This window comes from Typha latifolia, unplaced genomic scaffold, assembly GCF_019914945.1.
Source record: "Typha latifolia isolate L0001 unplaced genomic scaffold, TyphaL0001v2 contig_23, whole genome shotgun sequence".
Classification (NCBI taxonomy): domain Eukaryota; kingdom Viridiplantae; phylum Streptophyta; class Magnoliopsida; order Poales; family Typhaceae; genus Typha; species Typha latifolia.
The window spans coordinates 40,036-50,817 of NW_027330472.1; the positions used below are offsets into that span (position 1 = coordinate 40,036).

Consider the following 10,782-nt stretch of genomic DNA (forward strand, 5'->3'; position numbering starts at 1 on the left):
AAGAAAAAAAAAACATGTTTTTAAGGGTATATATGTAAATATGAAAATTGGAAGGGCCTAATTACAAATAATATTGTATGCTTTAATGTTTTGGCGTTTTAGTTGCCCTGTCCCCTTCCTCTTCTTCGTCGTCCGCTTCGAACTCAAATGGAGCGGTTAAAGCGAGCAGTAATCCGAATCGCCGGCACCCCCGACTCCCGCATCTCGGATCTCCCTCTCCTCCACCGCTCCTTCCTTCTCCCATTCCTCTCCTTCGCCTCCTCTCTCTACCGCCTCGCCCTCTCCCTCCGCCGCCGCCTCTACCTCTCCGGCCTCATCCGGCGCCACAGGCAAGCTTGCTCTAATCCACACCCAAACCTCTCTCTTTCTCGCTCCTTTTATTATAGGTTTCAGCGTCCCTTTTCTTTTTGTTAGGCTGCCCGTGCCGGTGATTAGCGTTGGGAATGTGACGTGGGGCGGCACGGGCAAGACGCCCATGGTTGAGTACATCGCCCGGTTCTTGGATGACTCCGGGGTTTCCTCTCTCATTCTTACAAGAGTAAGCTTTTCGAGTTAACTTTTTCTCTTTTGAGTTATTATCTATTGCATGAGAAGGACAAGTTTTAATTTTTTTTTTTTAAGTTTCGATTCGTTTGCTCATGATAAAGAACAGGCTAGTTGCTTATTGTTATCTGTTTCAGTGGATCAGTCTTTTGTAAAAGTTCTTTATATGTAGTTTTTTGTATGTCGCCACCTACATTTTAGTCTTATTGTAAAAATCTCGTCTTGCTTATGTATTTGAAAAGGGAATCTTCTCTTTGTAGATGTAATTGCAAAAGGCAACTTCCATTTAGTTCATGAGGAACATCCTCTGTGTATCTTAGTCTTTGACTGTGTCTTCCTCTTTCTCCTTTGCAAAAAGATGACATAAATGCATTCTAGACAAACAGAATGTACTACAAATATTCTTATTGTTAGCTCTGTTTTCACAATTGGAAATTACGGGGTACTACTTTTTTTTTTTTTTTTGAAAAGAAGTCCTCAGAGACTCTGTTTCATTGGAACCAATTAAAACATCCTTCACGGCTACACCCTGCATCATCAAACATAAAAAACAGACCCTGGATCCTATGGGGGACTGCTTTTACAAGGTTGGTAACCTTAGGGCTGATTTTTTTAGTATTCTTTTCTCTGCCTTTTCGGTTTGTATATGTACATTTCTTTTTCTTCTTGTAGCACAGTGTTATTGCTGGAAAAGTTGAGGAAGGTTTGTATGGATGAATTTTGTCATTTGTTTGGTTAGAAACCTTAATTATGATTTAGGAGAAATATTCAAAAGTTATCTATCGTTTTTCATGAACTGCTTTGCAGGGTTATGCAGGTGGTGATGAGGCTAAAATGCTTCAAAGACATCTTTTGCAGACTTCTGCAAGAATTGGTATAGGTGCTAACAGAACTGCTACTGCTGCTTCTGTATTTGATAAATATGGTTATACTGATCCCCGAGGAATACTAAAGGCAGACGGAATTTCACCTGAAAGCAAGTTTGTATTTAGGCATCAAAATGAAAAAGTTGGTGTGGTATTACTGGACGATGGGATGCAGGTATAACTTGACCTCATCAATAATTTCTGATTAGTAATTATCAGGACAGATATGAATCAGAGTTCTCATTAAATTTGTTTTATTTGACTTCCTTTGGCTTTACTCTTTTTCTTTTGGAAAAGGATGGTCTTCTTAACTATGTCTTTCTTTTATCTTTGTCATAGGCAGCACTGGAGCTTATTGCGGGATGTGGAGATTGTTATGCTAAATAGCTTGACTCCATGGGGGAATACTTACTTGATTCCGCGTGGGCCTTTGAGGGAACCATTGAGTGCACTTGGTCGAGCAGATATCGCAGTGCTTCATAATGCAGATATGGTAAATAGAAGTGGTATTTTATTTTCCATGCCTTGTTATATGGGACAAAGAGATCTTTGGTTTTAGACGAAATAGGTCTGTTCATTGTAGATTTATTTTCTCAACATAAATGTTTGCATGACTTTTTTTCCAAAAAAACCACCTTGCTCTTTAATAATCTCTCAATTGGTTTGAGATAGTCTGTCTTGCCAAATAATGTACAAGTAGGACTTATTTCACTCAAAAATACCATTAGTTTTGACAAGTTCAAATATTAATTCCATGTTGCATGAGAGTCTGCCAAATGCACCCAATGACTCACTGTAGTGTTGCATTACTATTTATTGGCAATCTTAAATGTGATTTCTAGCTATGTATGTGATTTAAGTTTTCTGTATATGTTGTCAAAAAGTTTTTGCCACCTCATAGAAGACAAAAAAGCTTTGAAGATATAACTGGTAATTCCATCTGTAGCATTCTTTGAATTTCTGTGTATTACATACAGTTAGCAACATGCGATTACTTGTTCATTAGCTCTAATTGATGTTCTCAACTGACTTCTACATGATCGAAATTTTTCAAAATTTATAACTTTTTTCTTTTTCCCATGATTGAATAGGTAACTTCTGATCATAATAAAAGTTACCTTCTAATGCATTTACTACTTCACAGGTCTCTGCTATGCAACTTAAAGTTATAGAGTCTACAGTTCGAAATATTTGTGCAACACTTCCAATCTTCTTCAGTAGATTGGTGCCATCACACCTTTTTGTAGTTACAAATCCACGTTTAAGGTTGCCGCTAAGTTTGTTGAAAGATGTGGCCGTGTTATGTGTATCTTCAATTGGCTCTCCAGATGCCTTTTCACAGGCCGTTAGAGAGGTACTCTGATTTCATGATTAGTTCTCTGTAAAATTGGAACATTTTCCAGTCTGGTCTTTGGATATGTCAAGTAACTTGCACATATTTGCTCTTAAGGTTTCAAGCTGCAAGTTTGCTAAAACTTAGGGCGTTATATGTAAATACCCATTTTTCTGTTGGTTCTTTGCTTTAAGATTTTTACTTGCTTTAATTTTTTATACCAGAGGTAAAACCCATTTGAGTTTTCATTGTCATTCCAACTGCTGCAGATTGGACCATTGCATGTTGATAGACTGGCCTTCATTGACCATCATTTTATTCAATCTAATGTGAGTATTCCATTATCTTTTATTGTCACTAAGATTTGTCGTACATTTTTTTTGAAGTTTTGTAAAAGCAACCCCAATTATTAAGTACTTAAGTGTACTTCAGAGATAAGAAACTTTTATCAGAAGGTCTGTTAACTTCTACTCCCAGATGTTAAACTTGAAAGGACATCAACCCTCTAGATGTAGGTTTGATTCTTGACAAGTTAGCAAAGCATTAATCTCTTCTGGAGACCTATGGCTATTGGCAGATAGGTAGAACTGCAGATGTACCTTATCAATTGCAGTTTAGGCTCATGAAATCAACAGGCAACTCTAGCTGGTGGAATATGTTGAACATGTAAATAGACAGCTGGCTTCATTTCTAAAGCATATATAGGCCAAAGGGCTGAAACCTGAAAGATACACAAGCTGAACGGTGGGAACAATTAACATTTGTTATTGCAATTGAGAAGTCACCATATAACATGTAAATTTTAGATGAACGAATATGTTTTAGAGAGAACCTTATTGTTAGTATATGGGTAGCAGAAGCATGTACTACCTAAAGTCTCGGATATGTTTTATTCCACTGAACCTTTTTCTTTCTTTTTTGGTGTTTGTACCTTTGTGGCTAACCGGTTGTTTATTACTGTAGGATATACAATTAATAAGAGAGAAGGTTAGAGAGCTTGCCACTCAATATAATTATGAAACTGTCATTGTAGTGACAGAGAAGGTACAACCTTACTCCATGTAGTTTTGGCGGGTTAGAATCCTTCTCTCCATTCTCATGTTTGATTATCCTGGTATACGTCTTTCATTTCTGAGCAGGATTACGATCGTGATCCAAATATTTTCAAAGAGATGGATGATCTAAAAGTCTGGGTCCTTTGTTCTTCTATGCAAATGATGCCTTTCGAGGCACAAAAAGAAGAGGATTTCAGAAGGAAGATGAAAGAGCTCCTTGTTAGATGTCGAAACACGGCATGATTACATCTTCCTTTGATACTCAACTCGCCTTTGGTGTGTACAGTGTTGTTTCTCTAATCATATGTATATTGGATGATGTAGAAGGAATCTCTCTGGTACCTGCAATTTTTGTGATTCACTTACTGCGATGCAGGGCAGAGTTATGGAAATAACTATTTTGAGTCAATTTCTTGTCTTCATACAATATTATTTTCCAGCAAAAGCACTGTGAAGAAGAATGCATCATAGTAAAGCTCGAGGGGAATCACTCCACATTGCACAAAATTCCAGCACAAGTCTATTTTGTTCATTTAATTCTATTACTTGCAGCAGCCTCATTTCTGAATCAAAGGGAGGAAGATAAAAATCATATGAAGCCAAAACCAAGTAAACCCCACCAAAGATGCATTAAATATAGATGCAACCTCATCACCCAATGCCCCTCTCTCTCTCTCGCAACCAATCACGTTAAAATAAGGCCAATGATAGCTGAGTTGGCCATTAAATGCTTTCCCACTATGGATTTGTTTGGATCTACATATGATTGCCAAATTATCCAAAAATTCATCAATGAAACCTTTACTTTTACTCATCAGGCAATCATGGCCGTCTAATACAACGAATGCGATAGAACCAAAACCAAACTACGATAATTAATTTCCACTATTTGGAAGTCATGGGTTTGTGTATTAGCCCCCCCTTCCCTTTGAGCAGAGCAATAAAGGAAATGGTGTCCATAATTTGATGTGTTAATTACTTTGAACTTGGCTTGAACCAAGCTAATGAAAACTTGGCCAGAAAAAGCTAAAACCTGTGAGATGTACGCGAGAGAGAGAGAGAGAGATCAATAATTGCAGACCAACTGCCACTGAGTCTATCTGACTCGATCTATGAAAGATTCCGAGACAATTAGCCAGAGTTAATTCCCGCCAATTATATCTATCTATTTGTAGGCATCGCATGGTAGTAAATTCCATGCTGTACTTGATGAACAACATGTACGTGCACCATTATATACATATCTATTCTGACTCATCGAATCTGTACCTTTTTAACTCAAATTTGAAACAACTTGTGACTAGATTACAAAACCAGAGCTTGGGATTTTGAAATTTGATGGCCTATATATACATCTATCAATTATATATCATGACATGAAAGTCACAGGCTCATACATAACACTGTGGCCCCACCCTCACCTCTCGCTCTCCTCTTTTCTGCTTCCTTTTAAGAAGCAATTTGGAGCCATGTAGAAGAGGAAGCTAAGAATATCATTAGAGAGCAAGCTGATTAAAAAGGAAGATGCTCTTTGTCTACAAGAAACCCATGCCATGTGTTCAATATTAACATGGCCTTCTCTTTCCTCCACACTCATAGCCTTCTCTACAATTTAGACTTGTGAAAAGACTATGCATGAAGGATTATTCCAAAGCCTGCTAGCATGATTGACACTGTGGCTTAGCTCCGTCAGCGTCGTCAGGATATGGCTTAGAAGAAGAGATCATGAAGAGTGAGATATTGGCGTGTCTCACTCTGAAAACATGGCTGAATGCTTGCCAATAGCCATGTAGTCGGATTGAGCCGCGTCAATATCTCCCTCTCTGCGAGCACTCAAATCACAGGTACTTGTTCCTTTTTCTTCTGAGTTAAAGGTTATTTTCTTTGTGATCCTTGAATCAAACTAACTTCTGCAAACAATTGTACCCTTTTGGAGGGATTGGAATAATTTAAGTGAATGGAGAAATATCCCATGCCGATGCTCTTAACGTCACACATATTTCTTCCAAGTTTATGTAGGTAATTTCTTGGAATTAAGCTTCATTTCGTATTATAATTCATCCATGAAGTCTTGGGAGAATTTATAAGGATAATTGCACCTAGTTTTCTTAAATTATTGCCCTATTTTTAATTATTTTATAGGAGAAAGAGAACAAAGTTGAAGATATAATAGTTATATCAATTTGACATTTTCTAAAAGTACTGTAATTTTTCTCGAAATTACAGTACTTTTAGTTCTCCAAAATTTCACTGAAGATATGTTACTATTATTTATAAATAGTAAATATGTACGTTTGATTGGACGGTTTGAGATATCAATGAGGAAAATTAAAAAGAAAGATGATGTATATATATATATATATAGAGGAAAAACGATATGGGCCTCGTTACTGAGATAGTTAGAGGCGTCAGATTATATAAAAAAAATTTCTTTCCAATGTTATCTCTTTTCTTTCAACATGTACGAGACTATGGCTTGTGGCTTATATATGTATGACATTATTCAGATTTATGCACATTAATGTACTTGGTTGACTTCTGGCACCACACATATTTAAATATATGATCCATTTTGGGTCGCATTCACTCCTCATTTGGACTCAGCCAAATGAAAGCCACAGCGGCTGTCAATTAATTTGTCTTCCAGAGTAAGGAACAATAAAAGAGAAGAGTGGTATATGGCATAAAACAAGGAGAAAGCAATCAAACACGTAGTGTGCATGGAGAAGTGATACCTGGTCATGCAAACTAAATGCACCTTATTCTTCCATCAAAGAACGCATTAAACAAGTAGATAGAGAGCTATGAACCCAAGTCCTCTCTATCTGTATAAAACGAGAACTGAGATGCAACAAACATCTCAGAGGCATTCGGAAAGGAGATTTGACTGCAATGAATGTGATGCAAGAAACATCAACTAGGCCCTGATTCATTCTTCTCTAGATGGAACTCTCAGAAAGATGAAAGAACAAAATACACCAATGCATCTCCTCACGAGTGCCCATTGCTGTGACTAGGGGCAGGTGATGATGTGTGTGATCCCCACAAATGATGCACTTCCTCTGCAACTGCTCTATCAAAACTCAAAACATTGCTCTACTAGTTTGTAGGCTATATTACTGCTAGGTGCTAAGTATGAGTGCGGCTAATGCATGAACTCTGTAAGCAGAGCATTACCATATATAAGGCAATTTGAGGAGAACTACGATGTCAATGTGCTGCTACAAACAAATTACTACTTTTTCCTTCGCACCGTTCATTTTGGTCTTCAACCATATGCTTGTATCTATATCAGTATACTGATGACCGATATCCTTGTTTTGGATAAGGATAATCTACAATTGGAATGATCAGTCTTCCAGAGCCAACTAAATATGGCCTGCCTAAGCTATCAAACTGTGCCTTCTTCGCCTTTCAGTTCTATTTTGGCGTGCTTAACTACCATTTCTCACCTATGAAAGTGACAATGCTAGGGATTCTATATTTATCAACTTCTAATCTGAGAGTTGCCAGAAAGGCATGAGAAAAAAGAGCAGGAGATATGACCTACACACAACATTGTTTAAAGCTCATAGAATTCCACAAGATTACCAATTGTAGACCATTCAACTATAAGCTGATCCTACTAGTAATAATAGCATGACTGACAAAAGAGAAGAAATGCAGCAGAGCTACTTATGAAACTTACCTTCTGATACTCGTTAGATGTACGTAATATGTCTTATTTAGTTACTCAGGAGCAACAAGGAGTCTGAAAGTTGAAGTCTTAGAAGCTCAGAGTATACAAGTCCTCTCAAAACACACAAAACACCAGTACTATCCATTACTAACCTTGTACAATAGCAAAGCCTATTTAGATAATCTCCTCAGCGGGTTCATGGCATACTGCTTCAACGGCATGCACGAATGTTCCAATCCTCAACAGGGGTGGTGGAGAGGATCGAGGCCAGCTGGTGCATTTCGAGCCCGAGGTCATCGTCTGTCATGGCCGACGATTGCCCATTGGACATGTCTCCGCTGTCGCTGTTGTACCAGTCAGGGACCACTGCAGAGGTGGGCACAGGCTCTGGCATCGCGGGCTCAGGGATCATGTCAAAAAGCGTGCCCCCATCCTCGCGCACGGGGTTGATTTCATTTCTTGCTTCAATCTTCATCTTAATTCCTGCGAGAATGGCCAAGGGGTCAGAAAGCCACAGAGCCATATCTGCGGCATTGGCAAAGTTCTAAGAGGAGGTACTTGTAAGTGAATGGAAGGGAGATTGGATTGCAAAGCTTTGAGGCCATTTAATGAGTGATGGAATTGTGTATAGGTGACCTTTAAAAGAGAAATACTGAGAAGGAAAGCTGAAGAATATAGAGAGATTAGAGAAGTAGTGAGAGATGTAAAAGAAGGAAAGCTAACGTAAAGAAAAACCAGAACAGTCAGTGTCCTCCAATTCCCTCTGTTTGTCCTGACCTTAAACAATTAAGAAAGCCTGCAGTGGTCGTGGCTATGGAATAGTTGGTGACAGACAGTTAAACTAAAAAGGAATAATATTACTAGCTTGAAACATCTTACAGAAGAACAGGAAATCGATTATTTATTGAACTCCAGTTGCTAGTGATCTATTCTTACCAAATTGAGCAAATGCACACATAAAATTCGAAACAGAGAGAAGGGTGTGATGGAACTCACCATTGTAGCTTTCTAAGCCGCCCAACTTACTCTCAAGTCCAGGAACAGATCCCTGAGAAAGAAGAGCAAATTCGCTTTTACTGCCTCCTTCCTCACTGAGCTGACTCAATTTCCCATCTTGCACATCCTGCAGCATGGCATCCAACAGCCCAGTGCTGTTTGCTACGAGCAGCCCACCGGCATCATTTCCACTGCCACCGGAGCCGATCGGCGCCGGGGAAAATTGGGTTGAAGGGAGCTCCGGCTTAACGGAGAGCGGCAACATGGGCGGCGGGTTGATGTCGTAATTTCCCAGATTGTACGGCATCCTCGTCGGCGTAGTCGGCGAAGCTGGTGAGGAGTGGAACTGGAAAGAGAGCTGCTTCACCCACGGGAGCGACATCGGCGACGCCGGGGCCGAGAAGGTGAAGGGGTTGAATTGGGTGCTGGGATCCGAGGCCAGGGGAGGTGTGTTTGGCGAAGGTGGCCCAGAAGAAACAAAGCGACGCTTGTGGCTAAGCTGCAATTGGACGTCGGAAGGGTAAATTGGCAGCCCTGCACGCTGCCTTCGCTTGAGCCGGGTGTTCCAGTAGTTCTTGATCTCGTTGTCCGTCCTCCCTGGAAGCTACAAAAGAAGCAACCAAATCAAAAATCGAGGACATGGGTATCAGCAAATCGAGGTCGGAGAAGCGATCGGAAGCGGAAAGGCGAGTACTTGGGCGGCCATTCGAGCCCATTTGTTGCCGAGCTGGGCGTGGAGGCGGGCGATGAGGAGCTCTTCCTCGGGGGAAAAGGAGCCCTTCTTGAGGTTGGGCCGGAGGTGGTTCGCCCAGCGAAGGCGACAGCTCTTGCCGCAGCGTGAGAGGCCCGTGTTCCGCTGCACCGAGTTCCAGTTACCTTCCCCGTGGCGCTTAACGTACTCTATCAGGATCGCGTCCTCGGCCGCCGTCCACGGCCCCTTCTTCAGCCCCGCTCCCTTCTCCCCCGTCTCCGACGCTGACGTCTCCTCTCCTCCTTCTCTCTTCATCTCCTCTCTCTCTCTCTCTCTCTCTCTCTCTCTCTCTCTCTCTCTCTCTCTCGATATATAGTATGGAAGAGAGAGAAAGACCTTTCTCTCACTTGTCTTAAGATATATATCCACAATGTGTCTCTCTCTTCTCTCTCTTCTCTGATAAGAATCCGATTCTTCCAAAGAGGAGAGCAGCAGCTGCAGCAGTACGATAAAAAAGTGGGTCGAAGGAAATGATTAGCAGAAGACTACTCGGCACAGAGATAGAGATAGAGAGAGAAAGCGATGGAGAAGAGATTTGGAGAGAGAGAGAGAGAGAGAGAGAGAGAGAGAGCTAGCGGAAGTGGTGAAGAAGGTAGAGAGAGAGAGAGAGAGAGAGAGAGAGAGAGAGGTAATAATGGTGGGCCCGTCGGCAGTGTAAAAATAAGTTGGGACCCACAACTCCTTTTTACCGTACGGTTGATATTTTCACTCCCACCTCATACGTTTCCGTGTCCGAAGGCCGAAGCCTCCGCCCAGTGAGGCGTGATCGGAGTTCGAGAAAATCCGGCCGTTTGGATATCATGGATTTTTCAGCCTATAATAAATATCGGGGAAAAAGAAAAGGAAAATATTTTTTTGTGAAATTTTTCGGAGTCAGTAATTACGGATGGCGGGGCGGCCACGTCGGTCCGCGTACCGCTCGGTGCCCCATACGTGGTGCTTGCCTTTCGCCTTCTTACCGTAACGCGTTTCTTTTCCTCCTCTTCTGTTTGCTTTCTCTTCTCTTCTCCTCTTCTCTTCTCCTCTTCTCTCTCTCTCTCTCTCTCTCTCTCTCTCTCTCCTGCCTTACTCACACACCCTTCGTACTTTTCACTGCTCTCTCTCTCTCTCTCTTTTCCGCTCTTCCTTTTTCCACTTTTAGCAGTATGGTTTATTCTTAGCTAATCGACAATTAGGATAAGATCCTCAAGAGCTTTCGCTTTCGCCTTCTTTGTTGGGCCGATATAAATTATCTGGATAAACCCATTGGGCTACGGCTTCCTAAGTTCAAAGCATTGCGTTAGCATGCATGGTAATATCCAAGTGAGGTGAAACCAACATACAATTGCATTGATGTTGATGATCATTAAAAGAGAAAAGCTAAAATATTAGCGCGTCGTCATGCATATGATTGATAAAAGCACAAGGATCACGACAACGAAGCATTTTGATGGAAAAGAGGTTCAACGAAGGGCAATGAAAAATTAATGCATGCTCCATTAGAGGATTTAAGGGAGACGCGACAACGATTACTTTTTAGAGACTATGATTTGTGTTTTATTCTACTTGGCTTTAACTTT

The 10,782-nt window shown here is 40.7% G+C and overlaps 2 protein-coding genes across 2 annotated transcripts; one reads left to right on the forward strand and one right to left on the reverse strand.

Moving 5' to 3' along the window:
- Window positions 1–118: 118 nt before the first annotated feature.
- LOC140802503 (probable tetraacyldisaccharide 4'-kinase, mitochondrial) lies at window positions 119–4,304 on the forward strand. Its single transcript, XM_073158034.1, has 8 exons — window positions 119–329; window positions 415–538; window positions 1,351–1,584; window positions 1,753–1,902; window positions 2,554–2,763; window positions 3,012–3,071; window positions 3,706–3,786; window positions 3,882–4,304. Exons 1-8 carry the CDS (start codon window positions 148–150, stop codon window positions 4,038–4,040), a joined length of 1,200 nt encoding a protein of 399 aa, XP_073014135.1. The 5' UTR covers window positions 119–147; the 3' UTR covers window positions 4,041–4,304.
- Window positions 4,305–7,472: 3,168 nt separating this feature from the next.
- LOC140802499 (uncharacterized) lies at window positions 7,473–10,178 on the reverse strand. Its single transcript, XM_073158024.1, has 3 exons — window positions 9,167–10,178; window positions 8,473–9,076; window positions 7,473–7,959 (listed from the first exon to the last, which is right to left on the reverse strand). Exons 1-3 carry the CDS (start codon window positions 9,476–9,478, stop codon window positions 7,688–7,690), a joined length of 1,188 nt encoding a protein of 395 aa, XP_073014125.1. The 5' UTR covers window positions 9,479–10,178; the 3' UTR covers window positions 7,473–7,687.
- Between the last annotated feature and the right edge of the window lie 604 nt (window positions 10,179–10,782).